Source organism: Podarcis gaigeae, assembly GCF_964106915.1.
Source record: "Podarcis gaigeae genome assembly, chromosome: 14".
Classification (NCBI taxonomy): Eukaryota; Metazoa; Chordata; class Lepidosauria; order Squamata; family Lacertidae; genus Podarcis; species Podarcis gaigeae.
Window position 1 is genome coordinate 40,240,169 of NC_139690.1, and position 19,454 is coordinate 40,259,622.

General features: G+C 44.0%; 1 protein-coding gene across 5 annotated transcripts in view; it reads left to right on the plus strand.

Annotated features, from left to right (window-relative positions):
- The window catches only part of VPS35L (VPS35 endosomal protein sorting factor like), a 78,949-nt gene that overhangs the window by 55,920 nt on the left and 3,575 nt on the right, over positions 1-19,454 (plus strand). For all 5 annotated transcript variants that reach the window (XM_083711373.1, XM_083711371.1, XM_083711374.1 and 2 more), the window contains 3 exons: positions 7,032-7,171; positions 8,324-8,489; positions 14,874-14,992. In XM_083711373.1, the coding sequence (XP_083567499.1) occupies positions 7,032-7,171; positions 8,324-8,489; positions 14,874-14,992 (425 nt within the window). The remainder of the gene's footprint in view (positions 1-7,031; positions 7,172-8,323; positions 8,490-14,873; positions 14,993-19,454) is intronic.

Sequence of the window (19,454 nt, forward strand, 5' to 3'; positions counted from 1 at the left end):
CAGGGTCCTACTCGAGTGTAAGCTGTACTCCTGACAGGTAGACCATTGGTGTGACTCGGAATAAATCTGTAGCCTATGTTACTATATCAGGGATGGGGATTTTCACCTGTCCTACAACTCCCATCAGCGTGGTCAGGGGTCAGCGTGGATGGGAGCTGTAGTCTTAGCAACATCAGGAATGCCACAGATTCCCCATCTCTGTCCTAGATTCATAGACTCTACGCTGTGTGTTGCTCCCACTCAGTGTAGGCATTGTGTTCAGTGGACCTTTGGTTTAAACAGGTGAAACACAGACCTCCCTCCATCAGCTCTGGTGTGACAGGCCGGCTGCGTGAGGCCTCCTCTCCCTCAGCTGCCATCTGGGGGCAGCCATTCCAGCAGAGTTACTTCGGTGGAAGAGATAGCAAACAAGGCTCATTTCATCAGTTTTGCTGGAGGGGCAGCTCTACCAGGCCTCTCCTGCCAGCTGGTCATTATGGGAACAACTGTTTAGAAATTGAGTTTGAATTTTATTTCCTTCTTCCCTCCCTGCTCCTTCCGCTTGTGCATTGGGGTTTTTTACGTTTGCAGGAAGGTACTGTCTTGTTCTGATTGTACATGACATCCTGGGAGCCTTTTTGGCTGAGGAGCAGGGTAAATAAGCTCTAAATAAACGCGGAATAATAAAACAGGGCAAGGCAGCTTCATGATAAGTTATTTGGTCGTTCATGTGATTAGCGAAGAGCCAGTTACATATGTTTGCCATTTTGATCATTACCTGTGTTTTCTAAGGCAGGATAGGCTTGTAGGATTGTATGTTTATGACAGTTTGACCATAGGTTGTTTTGGGGGTGCGGGGAGTGGAGCATAGAAGAATCTGTGCATGTATGACATGTTCTTTCTGATCGGCATGGCTTCAGACATGTGCAAGTTCAAGCAAGTTAAATCTTGCCCCTTTCCGGAGATGACAAAAGTTGCCAGAATTGCACATGTGCTAGTAAGTTCCAGCTGTAAATGCAAACATGCTGACATCAGATGCTGACTAAGGCTTTCACCACAAGGCTACTGGTTTTTATTTCTTTGTTTAGGCGTGATGCCGTGTGCCTCATTGGGGATTTAGAGCAAAGCTGACTGTTCCATCCGAGCAAGTTGCGAAAACAATAGAGCTGCAAAGTCAGTGCAGTGCACTTTCTGTTTGTTTGGCTTGTTTGTAGGCAAACCAAGCAGAGACCACAGTGTGAAGTCATTTTCCATTCCTCTGCTGTGGTTATTAACTCATTCGCTATTGTTTCACCTCGCTGGATAATTAATGGGTGGATTTGCTTGTTCAAAGTAAGGAACATAGGAAGCTGCTTGAGTCACACCAATGGTCCATCTAGCTTGGTATTGTCTACACTGACTGGCAGCTACTCTCCAGGGTTTGGGGTAGGCGTCCCTCTCAGCCTTACCTGGAGATGCTGGGGATTGAACCTGGAACCTTCGGTATGCAAGGCAGATGCCCTACCACTGAGCTGTAGCCCTTCCCTGTTCTAACCGGCCTTTTCCCAAAGGCTTCAATGGATGCCTGAAATTCTACTCAAGGATCCCCTTGGCTTGTGTATGGAATTACCACCCACTTCATTAAAAAAAGAATTCAGGGTCTTGAAATTGGATTGGAAATCTGAAGTCTTCCCACTGCTTCTGTGAGTGTTACCTCCTATTTGCCCTACTGTCTCCTTTCACTCCCAGTGTCAACGCTGGTCCTAGATGCTCTTGCACATGGTACTAAAAATCTTCCATACTTTTAATTTTTGTGGGTCTGCAGTTAGTTTTTTGCTAACTAGATTAACACACGAGACGGTTACTCTAAAAATATTATGCAAGTACTTCCAGTCGTCATTGACTGATGCTTTGACTTTATTTATCGTGTGTGTGAGTGGGTAGCAATTTGTCCTAAAGTCATATGACAAAGCAACCTTGCTAAAAGTTAAGTGGGCTGTGGACTAGGCAGTGTCTGGATGGAAGGGATCTATGGAAAAGAATGCTACCTACTGGCTTGGAAGATTTCAGCTGCAAATGGGACTCAATTGAACTTTGACTTGAGAAGATGTGTGTAGGATCATGTAGGATATACATGATCCTGCACACTGAACTGGATCTCTTTGTGCAGTGGCTCCCAAACTGTTTCCCCCACGAGTCACTTGAATTTGCTGGTGGTTCTTGGTGGAGCCCTTAATGGCCCCTTCTGCCTGCTACAGCAAATGTAAAGCACTGTGCTAGATGCTGTGTGATTTTATTGCTTTTATTTCCTATATTGTGTATTATAATTTGCATTTTGTAAAATTCAGGTTACAATACAATAGAAGAAAGAAAAGAAGCAACAGCAAAGCAATTAAAAATCAATGTGAATATTTAATGTGGACGTGCTGCAGGTCACCTGAATGGATCTTGCGGATCACTGTGGTCCATGAACCACAGTTTTGGAGCCCCTGACTTAGTGTAACTTTGCAGAGCAATGAGGAATCCTCACCAGACATGTTTCCTGTAATGGGTAATGTCCTGGGCCAAGCTAGCAATCTCTCTGAGGGCAAAATGAGCAGAGATTTGTTAATTCTACTTCTCTTTATAACATTCACTTGAGGCATGTGATTGTGAAACAGTGTAGGTTTGTCCTAACATTATGCTTTTCTGAGCTGTTAAAACTTTGCTTGGCTCGAAGCATAATATGCCACATGGCCAGAGGTATCCAACTAACTTGGATGACTAATTTCACCGAGGGACAGATAAAAATGGAAATTGGGGTGGGATTTGTTTTGCTCAACTGCGCTGACCGAATCTGGATTCAGAGTTCAAAAGTGCACAGAGCTATAGCTGATCTAATATTCCTAGCTGCCCCCACCCTTATCTGATAGCACAGCAAGATGAAATATTTGTGTTTCTGCTGGCCTACTTTTCTGGGCCATCCGGAAATGAGGACGAAGAATCCTCAATCCTGATGTTTTTCATCATCTTGTTATATTTGCTGCTTTAGTACTGCATATTTTCCAATTCCAAGAAAAGGGCGCATTAGCAGAAACTGCAACGGCCTCTTCTTCTCCCCCACCCCAGATTTGATTAGATCCTTCAATCTAGTCTCTGACCCATTTGGAACTGAATGGCTTTCATTGCACTTGTGGATAGCTGTGGTTTGATCTTGGCTTGTTCTCTCTAAAGTTAAAAGAAAACCATAGTTGCTGCAGTTCAGACATACCGAGAAACTGTGGTTCATTTTAAAAGCAGAAGCTGAGACTTCTGATTTCCTCCTTGAGGCAGTGATAAAGGAGGGGGGAGTGCATGGGCCCAGGGCTATTTATGCCTTGTCCACACATTGGGAAACCATGATTTCCTAATTATGTATCACCTAGCCCAATGTTTCTCAAACTTGAGTCTCCAGCTGTTGTTGGACTACAATTCCCATCATCCTTAGCTATCAAGACCAGTGGTCAGGGATGGTGGGAGTTGTAGTCCAACAACGTCTGGAGACCCAAGTTTGAGAAACACTGACCTAGCTTACTTCTCTCTAATCTACCTGATAGGGCTATTTTGAGGATAAAATGGGGGGCGGGGAGCTGTGCACACCACTCTGAACTTTTTTAGGAAACATGGTATGATCACAAATACCTTATAGCCTCCAGAATTGCCCCAGAAGCTGGTTTTAAAAAGGGTCTTATGCAAAAGAGGCAGTGTGGTGCAGTGGTTAGAGTGTTGGAGTAGGACCTGGGAGACCAGAGTTTGAATCCTCACTCCACCATTAAGCTCACAGGGTGACCTTGTGGGCCAGTCACTGCCTCTCAGCCTAACCTACCTCACAGGGTTGTAGGGAATAAATGGGGGAGGGGACTTGAGCTCCGTGAAGAAAAAGGCGGGATATAAATGCAATAAAGGTGAACAGGAAAAATGGAGAGAGGTGTGGGGAGCATGCTCCCAATCCTCTGAGCCCATGTGGAGCTTTCCAAGAGCAGACGTGTAGCAGGCCTTTGGGAAACCCTGCTTTTGCAAGGAAACATTCGAGGCGTGATTTCCCCTGCAGCCAGGCACAGTTGGGCCCCGTTAGAACAGGGCATTAATTTTTCTTGTCTGAAGGTCACACGTGGAAATAGCGCAGGCCTCCATGGAAGGATTTATAGCCCAGTGGTCAGCCAGAACGAAGGAAGATCCACTGCTTGCCGGGGAAGAATGGGAAATTTAGCGGAGCGTAAAGTAGCTTGCATACGGTGCAGTGCACAAGCTACTAATTGAGGCCGAGGAAAGCATCATCGGCAATTTATTGCCGCGAACGCTCACCTCCCCACCCCCATCAAACGCAGTGCCAGCTTGCCTCAGGAAAGGGGGGCTTAATGGACAGCCTATATAAGGAACTGCGTATTTCAAATTTATCTCGCCATATTTCAAGGTTAGGTAAAGGAACTATATTTGCAAGGAGCCGCTTTAAGTGGACTGTAAATGACGCTGGGTTTAAATTAGTAGCTTTCCCTCAAAAGGTGGGCTGTGGAGGCAGAGTTACCCGGCCGCCGTCATCCCCTCCCTTCGCTTTCCACCAGCTTCTCCTTTGTGTGTTTTCATGTTGTAAAGACGGTCGTCTGTCAAAAAAATAAAAATAAAAGACAGGCAGCCAGTTCCTTCGTGGTTCTGCAGATACTGACAATATCCTAAGAAGGGTGCTAAGTAGCGCTGCCTGGTGAGATGTGTGAGCAAATCCAACTAGCAATTCAGAGTGCTGATTTTGACCTTCCGACTGGGGAAGAAGTGTGGTGCAGTGGTTAGAGTGGCAGGCTAGGACATGAGAGGCTGGGGTTCAAATCCCCACTCAGCCATGAAGTTCACTTCGAGTGACCTTGGACCAGTCTCCAACCTACCTCACAGGGTGGGGATTAAACGAGGAGCTGGAGAACCATGTTTGCCACCTTGGAACTCCTTGGAGAAAAAGGCGGGAGAAAAAGGCAGTAAATGAATGGAGGAACGAGAGTTGGAATCCAGCCACATCTTACATACTGTACGCCATTTTGAGTACTGGGAAAACCAGCCTTTAAATATACATTAAATGCCTTCCTAGCCAAGCATGTTGCCTCAGGATATGCCTCTCTGTGTCATGGTTGGTAGTTCAGAGCGATGGCTCTTCAAGTCTGTTTCTGACTCATTCCCTCAGGAGGCAGAAGTAATTGCGGCTGTGTTCAAGCTTTGTTCTGGCTGCCGCCTCTCTGCTAAGGGGACAATTCAGCTGACCTGGGGGTCGAATTCTCGCTGTCGCCCTGTGAGCACGGAGGAGAATTTGGCCATGCAGCGCAGGCAGGTGGTTAAATGGTCGGCTTCATGGGAAGGTGAACGCCAGTCCACTTTCCTTAGGGACTTGAAGCAAATTGCCTTGACCCAAACCTACGAGTGCAACTGCGAGTAGTCCTGGGTGGCTTGGCTGTGTAAGACAAGTGTCATGGTCCTCTTGTTGGTGACAGGCCTTTCTTATGATGAAAGGACAGTTGCACAGAAAGCAAATTGCTGTGAGAGAGAGGGAGGGAGAGGGGTTTTCCCCCCTGCCCATAAAGTAATGTTGCTGAGTGTTAAGTGGATTGGCTCCTTTCCCCGCTGGGTTTTTCCTCCCTACAGTTTGCGTTGGGATCAGTGTAAACAGAAACCCATCTTTTCTGGAGTAAGGACCACCAGCTAAGCCATTTTCCGGTGGGCTGCATCCAACTAAGGTCTACTCTGACCCATTGAAAGCAATGAACTTACGTTAGCCAAGTCCTTTCACTTTAGAGGTAGCATTGAATACAACCTTGTGACTAATTTAGGCATATTACTTTCAGTGGGTCTCCTCTGAGTAGCACTAAGTTGGATACAACCCTGCATTTTCTGTAGCCCTGAGAAGACTCAAAAAGCAATTTATTTGAATTAAAGCTGAGAGTTCCTGGCTGAAGCAGTTCCTTTTTGCTCTTCTTTGCCCTCCCCAAAAGCAGGGAATAGTTGTCTGGGCTTTTCTCTATGTGACTTAATAGGACACGAAGGACAGCTATGTTTCTGTGTTAAAAGGCATAACAATTGACTGAATATTTTTTGCATTGCTGGTGATATTTTGAGACTTTCTCTCTCTCTGTTTGTGTGTGTTCCTTGAGGAAGTATAATTATTTAAATGTCTCTGAATATGTTTGGAATATAAATAAGATTGTTTGCTCATAAGATGTAGGTTGACTGCACTTTACAGTGTTGGCGAATTTCAGCTTTCTTGTTTTTCTGTATGCCTTTCCAATGTGTGGTGTTCAAAAAATATATATCCTAGGCTATGATCTCTCGCTTGAGGAGGTATGACACTCTACTCACAAGTCTGCTTGTTTTAGCCTTCAAAAGACTAATCACGTTGTATTACTTGTATGATGCAGACCTTTTAATGCATTTATTCTGATGTCGGTGTCTGGGTTTAATGTTTTGGTGGAGGAGTTTACTACTTTTTTTTTTAAGTGTTGGGATTGTTTTTTTACCCAGGCTGGGATAGACTTAAGCAGGCAAACTAGTGAAAGCTAAATTAAGAAAAGATCTGGAGATTCATCCCATGTAATTTGAAGTAACTTTAGAAAGCCAAGAGTATTCTTGTCCGTGGAACTGGATACTTATGCTATTCAGATTATTTCTTTTCTGGTGACAAAATGTCACATACAGAGTCATTGAGCATGTGTGTTTTGTAACACCAGAGCAATGGCAGATGTGATTGCATTCCATAGACTTCCTTATCTTAGTAGCCCATGGGAAATGTAATACCACTGTTGTTGTGTAAAGCTAACTGCGCAAATTAACCTGTCTTTAAGAACCAGTATTTTGGAGGGAGGCATAACTGAGTTGGAATCCTGAACCACCCCTGTTAGGAGATCACGGTTCCCTGAAATATACTGTTGCAAGTGCTGCTTGTTGAATAATTGCAGGTTGCTGGATAGTGTAACAGAGATTTGAGCCCATGTGATTGTGTGCAGGTCTACTTAAAATCACAGGCCTGTCGATAAATCTATGTTCTGCTTGCTCATAAAGCAGTGGCTGTGATTTCTTTGCAGCGGATGCCTTTTTCAAAGCGGCAATAAGCCTTGTTCCCGAGGTGCCAAAGACAATCAACATAGATGGGAAGATGCGGTCCTCCGAAACGTTCCTCCTGGAATTCCTCTGCAATTTCTTTTCCACTCTGTTGATCATTCCTGTGAGTAGCCAGCATGAGCCACTCAATCTTTAGGGCTGAAAGGCTTATTCTTCTAACCCACAGTTATACTATCAGGGCAGCTTATGTAGCTAGGCAAGACAAAAACAGTTGGGGGTTTCTAAAGTAAAATAAAATATCAACAAGAAGACACATAAGGGCTGTGTAAAATCATTAGAAAAATCAAATTGGGGGGCAAAACAAACTAATTTTCTTTTTTTAAAAAAGTTCTTCCTGGCACCAAAATGACATTAGGGTTGGCTCTAGGGAGACCATTGGTGAATTTGGATGCTGCCACTAAAAAGGCCTTTACCCAGTCACCTGGTGGGTGGAAAGACTAGTCAATGGCTACTAGTCAAGGTGGGTTTATATTATCTTCCAGTATTGAAGGCACTATGCTGGGGAGCAACAGTGGGAGAGGGCTGTTGCTTTTCCATTTTCCTAAGGCGTTTTTTTGGAGCAGAATACTGGGCTAGGTAAGCCCTTTGGTTTCATCCAGCTGGGTTCATCTGACGGTCCTTAAACCCTTTAAGAGCATATGAACAGCTAAAAACTGTTCAGGCCATCTCTAGCATCCTGTTCTCAAAATGGTCAACCTAATGCCTCTTGGAAACTCTGCAAGCAGGACATGAGTGCAGCCGCCCCCCTCCCCACTTGCTGCTCTCAGAAACGAGGCTCTTTCAAAACATTTGTGCTTTGGGTTTTTTCAAAGGCTCAGATTGGTAAGAGCCAGGAATGAGCCATGTGGATTTCATGAAGGCTTTCTGCCTTTCCCAGCGTTTTCTCCCTGATTTTTGAGCTCCTTAGAAATAGGAGGTAAACCTCAGTCTGCATAGTGCAGGTGGAGGCTCTCACATGAATTGATGCTCTTCCACAAAAACAAAGTTAAACAAAACAACAACATGCCAGCATGCTGCTAAACTGCCTGAAATCCGTTGGGTTAAGGTGAGCGCTTCTAAGCCTCTCTTAAGAGCTCTTCAGTCTCCTTTCACCTGCTTATGACAGTGCTTGGTTAACCATTGCTGAGCCAGCACAAAATCTCTCAAAGCAGGATGTTATGTTGCTGGTGGCTGAAGTGTTTTTTGGGGGGCAGGAGTGTGGAATCCTGTTTGCTTATACTGGGTCTTACTTAAGTGTGTGTGTGTTTTTCCATAGGACCACCCCGAGCAAGGAGTGTTGTTTCTTGTGCGAGGGCTGCTGAACGTCATCCAGGACTATACCTGGGAAGATAACGGTGATGATAAAGTCCGGATTTATACAAATGTCGTGCATCTTCTCTCAGCAATGAGTCAGGAGACTTACATCTACCATGTAGACAAAGGTAAGAGAGAGAGGCTTTGATGCTGGGAGCCCCAGAATTTCATTATGAGGCTCCCGCAAGCCACAGTACCAAATGCTGACTTGCTTGTGTGTACAGTAATGCAGCTGCCTTCGACTGAGTCAGCCCTTTGGTCCATTTCCCCCAGTATTATCTACTCTAGTGCCCTGCCCCTGAAGTTTTGGACTATAATTCCCATCAGCCCTAGCCAGCTTGGCCAATGATTCAGGGTTTACTCCTGATTTCTACTCCAGAGTCGGGGGCTTTCTTAGCTCTGCTACTTCCAATGCTCTTAAAAGGAGATGCCTGGGATTGAAGCGAAGATCTTCTGTGAGCAAAGCATGTGCAGAATCTTTTGCATTTAAGACTAGGTATCTGAAACCCTGGAGAGCCATTGCCAATCAGTGGAGACACTGCTGGGCTCTGCATGGTCTGGCTCCACATAAGGCAGTTTCCTGTTAATTTAGAACCACACAGACTGAGATCTTACTTCATACCACAATAGCTGAGTGGTATAGCATCTGCTTTGCATGCAAATGGCCCCAGGTTCAATCCCTGGCATCTCCAGGTACGACTGGGAAGGACTCCCTTCCTGAAATCCCAGAGAGCTGCTGCCAGTCAGTGTCTGCAATACTGAGTGAGATGAGCCAGTGGTCTGACTCAGTGCAATGTGGGTTCCTATGTCCCGTGCTCTACCACTAACCCTATGCACAAAGATGGAATTGTTTATGAATATGGCAGCTGTAAATACATGGAGGAAGCGGGTGATTGGAACTGCAGTCCAACAACCTCTGGAGGGCCGTAGGTCCCCCATTCCGGCTTTAAACAGCGGCTTCAGGGGAAAAAGGAAAGCTTCAAGGAGACAGATTTGGTGCTAGCAAAGGTGTTCTGTTAGGAGCTGACAGACTTAATGGACAAGCAAAGGTGATTGAATGGCGTTGCTTGACAGCAGAAGATGTAAAGGCAGTTGAAGGTTCCAGAGGTGGATCGGTTAAGATCACTGATGCTGATATATCAGGGGAATAAGGGGGGAAAGACTGTGGAGAATTTTAAAAAGGTAAACACGAGGAGTTACTCTGGATGCAGAGAGGATGGGATTGCCAATGAAGGAGTGGAGTGTTGCTTGGTCTGATGGAAGAGGTGAGCTATTTCAACATAAAAGTTACGTGACTGGCATGCAACCGTGGTCAAGATGAGACCTGATCAGGGTATGGAATGGAGTTGGAGTGGAGAAGGCAGAGAAGAAAGGGCCTGATTTCCAGTGCTGTGCAAGCAGAAGTGCCTTGGCCTGACGCCAGACTGATAAATGGAGGGCAAAGGGGTAAATGAAGTCACAGGTGAGGCCAGGGCTCTGGCCCTGCCCTGCTTTGCTAGTGGTGGATAGATTGCCTTTAAACTTGGGCAGTTAACAGAAAGGTGGCCTGGAAACAAAGAGAAGCCACAGACCCCTTCTGTTGGATCCAGCCTCTGCCCTGAGTTGTATAAATGAGGTTTCTTATTTCAGGACTTCAAGTCCTCTCTGCATCCATCTTATACTGCCACCTCCCCCTGCTCCATCTTTTTGTTTGGTGGGGCTGCAAAGAGACAAGAGTCAGGATTCTGTTATGGGGTTGTTGTTTTTTATGGTACAATAGATTTGTATTTAAAACTGTGTTTTAAGTTGTTTGGAGACCTTCAGGTTACAAGGGACTAAGAAGTCTAATAGTAATGATGATGGTCAGAATTGTTATAATAATAATTATTCTGGAGAAGGCAGTAAGAGGCAAAGAGAGAAGAGAGGAATCATTATTTCCAAAGAGTAAAAAGTTAAAGCTTTCAGTTTCCTTTTTTGTATCTTTCAACTGTGTGTGCGCTGGGGAAAGGCACTGTTCAAAGCTGAAGTCACAGTGCAGGCCAAGGGATCAACAGCCTTCTATAATTAAGTACAGTGACCTGTCAGGCAATTAGTAGCCAGCATGAGGGAAGCGGTAGTAAAAGCTTGGAAATATGTAGGAGAGTGAAAGGCAGAAAGACGCATGTATTTATTTAGAGGATTTAATAAACTGCTTGATCCAAGAAGCTCTCCAAGCTGTATACAAAAAAATTGGAGCTAAAACCCACCGTCTAATTAAAAACAAATATACGTAGAGCCACTATCATTATAGACAAAGATAAAATGAATAAAACTTCTAAAATGGATCTAGGTAACTCAGTTTCTATATCTGGGTAGACCTGCTGAAACGAAAAGGCTTTCAGTGGGCAGCTGAAACAGTACAGTGAGGGCACCTGCTTAATGTTAATAGGCAGGGAATTCCACAGACACTGGTAGTGCAACATCCCTTATTAAAACTGATTTCAACACCAAGAAAATTTAGCTTACAATTTTATTTCAGATTGGATAGTATCACGTTTGAAGTTTATACAGGAAACTCACGTCTTATGTGGGGGTTCGGTTCTTGGGGTCCACATGTAAACACAAAATCAGTAAAAAGAAAAAAAGGCACATGTGAGAAAGGTGGGATTGGTTGACGTGTACACACACACACACAGTTTTGACCTGGAAGTTGATAGTGACTCCTAGGCAATCACAGTGCTTTTAGAAAGATGCGCAGGCAGGAATGTCAGCGGCTGCTTCAGTCACTGGCCCAAATGATGAAGCTCTTCACCTTCCACGGCTTTTGCAGCTGACCCTCCCACCTAGCAAAGAGAGCTAGAAGGGTGATGGCAGCAGGCCGGTGTGTCAGGAGTTGCTTGGTCCCTGCAAAGTATGTCTGTACGTAGGAGAGACTTAATGCACAGCATGAGCAGGGTGGGGAAGCTGAAGCCTTGAAGTCCTTAAGCCACGTCCATTCATTCATTTAGTATACCACCCTTCATCTGCAGATTGCAGAATGGTTGGTGGCCAGAAGGAACCTCTGCCAAGAGTGGCTGCTCAAAGCAAAAAAAGTGGGGGGAATCATAGGTGGGAGAAGAATTCAAATCCAACCCCCATCTCCAGTATGCCCAAACTGGGCTTTATTTGAATCATCCCCCTCTCCTGCCTTGTAGGGATTCAACATAGTTCAGCTAAAGAACAGTGTGACTAGGATGACATTAGACCAATCACTGTCTCTCTCAGCCTAACCTACCTCACAGGGTGGTTGTGAAGATAAAGTGAGGGTGGCAGATTATGCACACCAACTTTTGCTAACTTGGTACCCTCCAGATATTTTGGACTACAACTCCCATCAGCCTGAGCATTATGCTGTGCTGACTGGGGCTGATGAGAGTTGTAGTCCAAAACAGGAGGGCGCCAGATTGGCAGAGGCTGGTGATATAAAATGTTCTGGAAGAAAGGTGACATGAAAATAGAAAGAAGATCCACTCTGGGTCATGTTTTCAGCCTCAGTTTGGTGCTTGTTTTTCCCTTTTAGCACAGCTTGATAAATCCTTTTCGGTTACTAAGCAAGTATTGAGTGTGCAATTGGATTATGATCCTGCACAAAGAGCCTAAATACTTAATCCACACGTTGCAAACCTTATTTGTGCAAAACCTGGGATTAAGCGCTGCTTTGCATCAGTAACTCTTGAGCGCTTGGTTCAAAGAACTTCATGTATTCCCAACTTTAATAATAATATCTTACTAGTGCAGGCATGCTCAAGCTCATTTAATCTCATGACATTTCCCTAAGAGAGAGAGAAAAAGAAAGGAGGCTGGCTTCTGTCCTGCTTTCTCTCTTGCCATGGCAGTGGATGAAGTAGTTCTTTAAAAATACACAGCTTTCTTGCAGATAGCTTAAATGAAGTGTGGGTAAGGCCACTGGGCTAAGCTGCAAATGCTGGAAGATTTCTGTCTTGATTGTGTAGCAGATCCCAGTATTTCTGTAAAATCAAATACTTACCTGAAAGAGGCATTCGGAATTACTTTAACCAGGGTTGGCAGCGTTGTGGCTACTCCTGTTATGGGTGTGGAACCTTTTTCAGCCAAAGTTGCCTTCTGGGGTGGCAAGGGCAGTGGTGGGCAGGGTCAAAGGCAGAAGTAGGCAAAGTGTACAATAGGCTAGTTTTTGCAGACACCCCTCTGTGTCATTCATCCAATCAGAGTTCAAGAATGCATTCAAGTCAGGCAAAGTCAGGAAAAACAGTCTGGATACAAAGCAGGGCCCATGAGTGGGGAGAGAACCAGGGGCCAGATAGGTCTTTGAGGGCCGCAGTGGGCCCCTGAGTCTGAGGTTCTCCCCACTGGCCCTGAGCTGTTTTTAATGGTGTTCCATGTTGTAGTATATGCATGGATGTGGTAATTTATGAGATTATGTTATAGAAATAATTCTATTTTTTAAAGCTGTTTTTGTTGTGCTTGTACAGTGGTACCTCGGGTTGCATACGCTTCTGGTTACATACCCTTCAGGTTACAGACTCCGCTAACCCAGAAATAGTGCTTCAGGTTAAGAACTTTGCTTCAGGATGAGAACAGAAATCGTGATCTGGCGGCACACTGGCAGCGGGAGGCCCCATTAGCTAAAGTGGTGCTTCAGGTTAAGAACAGTTTCAGGTTAAGAACAGACCTCCGGAATGAAATAAGTACTTAACCCGAGGTACCACTGTATGTTGTTAAATATTGTGTGTGTTTACTTCTTTTTAAATATTGTTGCTGTTGCTTTTTCCTATGTTTTTAGCTGCTCTTATTTTATTTATAAGCTGCCTTGAGTCAGGGGAAAAGGTGGGGTATAAATATATAACAAATAAATCTTTTAGAAACTGGTTTGAAAACCTCTTGAGGTTTCATAAAGCAGAATGTAAGTATTCTAAATAAATAGATGGATGCTGTCACAGGGGAGGTGATGTCTAGAAAGCCCTGGAAGACACAGAATCACTTCCATTTCTTCAGTTTTGTCATTCCTCCAGCACACCCACTTGGTGTTTACATTGCAATTTTTAATGTGTCATGGGACTGCTCTTTTATTCTGTGTTTAGATAGTGTTTTGATGTGGTTGATTTTAAGCTGCAGCTTCTGAAAGTTTTGCTTTCTCTCAATAATAATAATAATAATAATAATAATAATAATAATAATGTTTAGCTTGCTTTGTTAGTCCCTGTTGAATGGGTAATTTTATTGATTTTTGTTTTTCTGATTTTTATATCTTGTATGCTGCTTTGAGCACTAGTCATGGGGAACAGGGTATACATATTTCAGAGAAAACTATTTTGAGAAGCTTCAAATTCTTGGACACCGTTCTGGCATTTTAAATATTTGTGTAAGTGAAATAAAAATTGGTCTTAGAGATGTTACGTTCTTTGAAAACAAATTATTGAATGTACCATAAAGTCAACGGTGATCAATGTTCTAATTTGAAAGAAAAGACTAAAGTGAGAGAAAGCATTCTTGTTTTGAAAATCAAAGAGCACTCTGTAAGAACAGCAACTTTTTCATATTTCTGAAGGGAAACTTTAGAGGCTTTAATCAGTCCGAATAATTAGACAAACTTGGCTCATTAGTGTATTTCCCAGCAGAAACAGAATTTTCAGATGAGTCTTCTTAGAACTTTAGTACAATCTGCTGAGGGTATTTGCATTTTGTATGCATGAAATCCGCCCCCCACTTTTTTGGTTTCCAATAGTCAAAACAAATTAAGACTTGTCATTAGAAATTTTCATCCAAAAGTTACAGAACAGATCCATCAGTGTACACTAGGTCATGCCTACATGCATGTTCTGAATGCCCATCCAACTTTGTAGTTCACTATGTGCCAAGATGCTCAGACTCTACTTTGCCCATAGCTTACTCTACAGATGGAGTAACTTCAAGCTCAGGTGTATGTATGTATGCACTGGCTCTGCCCTCTGGCAATGGGTGGTATCCAGCTAAGCCCTACTGAGAGTTCTTGCATTGCAGAGGGTTGGATGAGATGACCCTTGGGGTCCCTCCCAACTCTACAATTCTTTGACCAACTGAAATTAATGTATTAATGGGTCTCCTCTGAGTGGGACTAGCATTGGATAGAACCCATTGTTACTTGGAAAACTGAAAGGCAGACAGAATTGCTCTGAGATTTTTTTTGTATTGCTTTGTAACGCCTTCATGTTGTTGTGCACTGCCCTGATGTTTTGCGAGAGGGCAGTACATAAATATTTTAATAAAAGTAGGTATTCTTACTTTATATAAATAGAGAGAGCATTTAGGCCCCTTGCTTCAGCCCAAATGGCTCCCAGAGGGCCTTACATACAATCAATTAAAACGAGACAGTACATGCCTGCAGGTTTACAATCTTAAACACACACACACACACACACACACACACACACAAAAGAACGGAGGGAAGAGGAAGAAAATAAAACTTAGGCACCAATAAATGCTTATTTTTTTTGTCTTCTGTCAGGCGTTCTTGAATACCCATGTCCCTGTTTTTATTCCTAAACCTGTTTTCTCAGTTGAATCCAACGATACCCTGTATGGTGGAGATACCAAGTTCCTGGCAGAAACCAACAAGCTGTGTGAAACCTTGATAGCCCAGATCCTGGAGCATCTCAAGAACCTTGGGAAGGATGAGGTTGGTGCAAACTGTCTAGGACACCTGTCTAGACTAGCCTTCCCCAAGCTGGTGCCCCTGCAGATTTTGTGGGACTACAATACCCATCATCAATGCTGGCCGGAGCAAATTAGAGCTGTAAACCAAAACACCTGGAGGACACCAGCTTGGGGGAACTTGGTTTACATAACAAATATTTGCACAAACACTTTACGTAGTTTGCTTCCAGCGTTGTGTTGGGCCTGAAATCTGCTCCTAAGCTGCTGGCCACTGATAAATCCTTGAACTGTGCCTCAGTTTTACTCAAAACAAAAAAAATTCCTTCCAGTAGCACCTTAAAGACCAACTAAGTCAGTTCTTGGTATGAGCTTTCGTGTGCATGCACACTTCTTCAGATACACTGAAACAGAAGTTTCCAGACCCTTCTATATAGTGAGAAGGTGGGGAGGGGTATTACTCAGAAGGCTGGTGGGAATGGGTGATTGGCAGATAGCTGTGATGAGCCTGTTGACGACTCTTAACGACTGCAATAGGTCTTACAGGAAGAAGCAAGGGGTGAAAAGGTGAAAAATGGCTTTGTCATGTATAATGAGATAAGAATCCAAGGTCTTTGTTCAGGCCAGGTTTCTCCATGGTTTTAAGTTTGGTGATAAGTTTTATTCGCCTTCCTTCTGAACATATCTTGCTTACACCATTATTATGGTCACCCCATTTCCTGCTGAGGTTTGGTCTCATGGTGTCAGGTTTCCCTCTGCAGGGGTGGAGGGCCCATTAAGCTGGTATGCCCTTGGAGATTGGATTCCTGAACCCTCCGGGAGATTTTGTGGTGGACAGAGCTCTTGATTCTGCTGAGGTCTTAGTCTCGCTGAAAATCAGTGAGATTTGGTGGGCTATCCACACAATCACTCCAGTGTCTTCTCCAGCCTGGAGGAGCCCACATTGTTCCTTGGTATTCTAGGGAGCTGCAGATTATAACACAGGCTGGACGATGGCCAGAGTGTGAGTGGTGCAAAAGGCAAAGATGACTGCTTAGGTCTCTGTGATGACATTGATGCTGTTGTTGTTGTCACCAGTCTGGTTGAAGTGTCCAGTGTACCATCTGGTCTAGGTCTGTGGGACGAGGGTCAGCTTTTGAGGCTTGAGTATGTGGACAAGGTGTTTGCAGTGAGTTAACTGGCCACAACTGGCTAATATGAGTCAACTGGCTAATATGAGCAGGCTGAGAAGAGGGCGGGTGAGTCCTGGGTATAGAAAATGCATCCTTGCATGAGAGTGCGATGCTTGCCAACCTTAAAAGAGGTGACAGTCTGTCAGTTCCTGGGGGAAAACCCCACCCCACCCAGGATCCCAAGATAAGCCAGCTTGTCACAAATAACCCCTTTAGGGGTGAGGTACTCAAGAGGGTGGTAGCAACTCTCCAGCCACTCTTGGAGAAAGATTATCTAGGCCAAATCCACTTTGGTTTTAGGCCTGGCTTTGGAACAGAATCAGCCTTGGGTGCCCCTATGAATGGCATTTAGTGTGAAAGAGGCAGGCATATGGTGGTGGTGCATCTTTGTTAAATCTCCTTGAGCTCTCACCAGCTCCTGATACCATTGACCATGGCAGCTGGGCATGTTTAGCCTGGAGAAGAGGAGGTTAAGGGGTGATATGATAGCCATGTTCAAATATATAAAAGGAGCAATATATATCACATAGAGGAGGGAGCAATATATATCACATAGAGGAGGGAGAAAGGTTGTTTTCTGCTGCTCCAGAGAAGCGGACACGGAGCAATGGATCCAAACTACAAGAAAGAAGATTCCACCAAAACATTAGGAAGAACTTCCTGACAGTAAGAGCTGTTCGACAGTGGAATTTGCTGCCAAGGAGTGTGGTGGAGTCTCCTTCTTTGGAGGTCTTTAAGCAGAGGCTTGACAACCATATGTCAGGAGTGCTCTGATGGTGTTTCCTGCTTGGCAGGGGGTTGGACTCGATGGCCCTTGTGGTCTCTTCCAACTCTATGATTCTATGATTCTATTCTATGATTCTATCCTTCTGGACGTTACCATCTTGTCCCCAGTATGGTTTGACATCTCTATGAAGCTGCTGGGAGAGTTCATTTGAGGTATAGGTACACTGATTATTCCCAGCTCTGAATCAGAAGTGGCTGTGCCAGTGCCTGGAAGCAATGGTGGGCTGGATGAGATCCCACAAGATTATTATACTGTATTAGATCCCAACAAGATGCAGGCTGTGAAGATGGGTGGCTTTCAGGCCTGTTTTGGATGGGTTCTAGTTTGTAGATTTTAACTGTTTTTGTCACTAGAAGCTGAGGTGTCTACAGTGGTGAAAAGTGTCTTTTATCAGTTTTAGCTTCTGTGCCAGCTCTGGTCGTTCCTCGACAGAGCATTAGCCTGGCCACAGTGATTTGTTCATTGGCAACGTTGAGACAGGACTACTGCAATGCACCCTATGAGCTCATAAAGCAATGCAAGTGCTGTATAAGAACATCTCTTGTTGCCCACTCATTGGGAGTGTGGAGAGAGCAGTTGCTTGATTTTTTTTTTATTTTTATAAATTATTTTTTATTAATTTTCCATACATTCATGTCACATTACAATTTCTATTAAATTTTCGGTTTTTGACTTCCTTCGGCTTCTCTGCCAATCATCCAAATTCTAATTTCTTTAAATACACATTTCCAAATTTTGGTATTGCCTTTATACCTACCCCCCACTTCTATTTTGCCTTTTTACAATATTTATTATGCTGTTACAGAGCTTCTCTAAATGCCACTAACATTATTCCATTATCACTTATACATTCCCAGCATTCAACTAATTTTCCCCAGTCCTCGATGAACTTTTGATCTCGTAGATATCTGATCTTCCCAGTCAGTTTATCAAGTTCTGCATAGTCCATCAGTTGCTTGATTTTAGCAGGGCTAATGTTCCTGTAGAATGAGGTAGCTGTAGATGCATGATGGCCAACTGCAGCAACATCTTCTTGGGAGAGCCTTTCCCTATGTTACATTCAGCATAAACTCTTTCTTGCTGGCTTGTATGCGTGCACGCATGAGCGAGTAGTCCTGATAGCAGCGTTTAGGCAGCGTTTTAATTTCTTTCCCCTGCTTGCTTCAGCAGTAATTCACACCGGGCAACAGTTAAGGCTGGGTGAATTGAGAGAGGGCTCTGGTGAAGTATAAAATGCATTAATTAATGTGGCAGGTCAGCCACAATGGCTCAGCAGCTTCCAACTATTCTTCAGCTGATTTGATTCCTTGGGGCGATGGCTGGCAGCTCTGCCTCTAAAAGGGGGGAGGGGAGGGCAAGCGGCTCTTGCTCTTCCCAAGTTGAACAGAAAGTGCATCCCGACAAAGGGGATGATCAAAAGAGCATTCAGCCTACTACACAGGGGTAATGCTGGCATTGCTATGGAGCACCTCTAGGGCTTGGCAGCTGCCCTAGAAAATCCCTGATGTGGTGCTTTTATGAAGCATCTTCAGGGTGAACATATATGAGCATATGAAACTCCCTTCTACTGAGGTTAGATCGTTGGCTTATCTAGCTCAGCATTGTCTTACTATGGCTCTTTACAGATAGGTAGCCGTGTTGGTCTGCCATAGTCAAAACAAACAAAATTCTTTCCAGTAGCACCTTAAAGACCAACTAAGTTAGTTCTTGGTATGAGCTTTCGTGTGCATGCACACTTCTGAAGCTCATACCAAGAACTAACTTAGTTGGTCTTTAAGGTGCTACTGGAAAGAATTTTGTTTGTTTTGACTATGGCTCTCTACGTGTCTGGATGAGATCTCTTCCAGCTTTCCTACTTGAGATTCTTTGGAATGGGATTGAACCTGGGACAGTCTGCACGTGCAAGTCAGTGTCTATGTGACACTGCCTTTGTTTTTGCTGTTTTGTAATGTGTTCTAACAGTGTTGCGTGCAATACTGCAGAATGACACTGTTGTTTCCGAGAGGGTTTAAAAATTTAAAGTAGGCAGAAGACATGAAGGGAGATGCTGATAAGGGAACAAAAGGGGTTGCTCAGCCGTAGGTTAATGTGCCTGTCAGTCAAGTGCTTTCATTGCAGCTTCAGCCTAAGGGAAATGCAATTCCCTTTAGAAACAAAAGATGACATATGGATGATAAAAATAAAAAATAGTATTATCTCCATCATTACATCTGTTGATCTCAAAACAAGGCAAAAGGCTTGACATTTGTTGGTTGAATGTCTGTAATCAAACAAGAAAAAGTCTTTTGTCAATTTTAATACTGATTTATTATAGCACAAACATTTGCGGACTAGAGTCCACTTCATCAGATGCATGATGTGGCATTGTCAGTAGGTAGATATGAATCAATAGGTGCAGGCTAAAAAACTAAAAATGGTTCCAAATGAAATGCAACATCTGCAGCCTGACATTCCATCACTTGATTCTCTCCTCTCCCATGCAACCCTGTGTATGAACTTGCAAGCTACATGTCTGTCTGCTAAAAGAA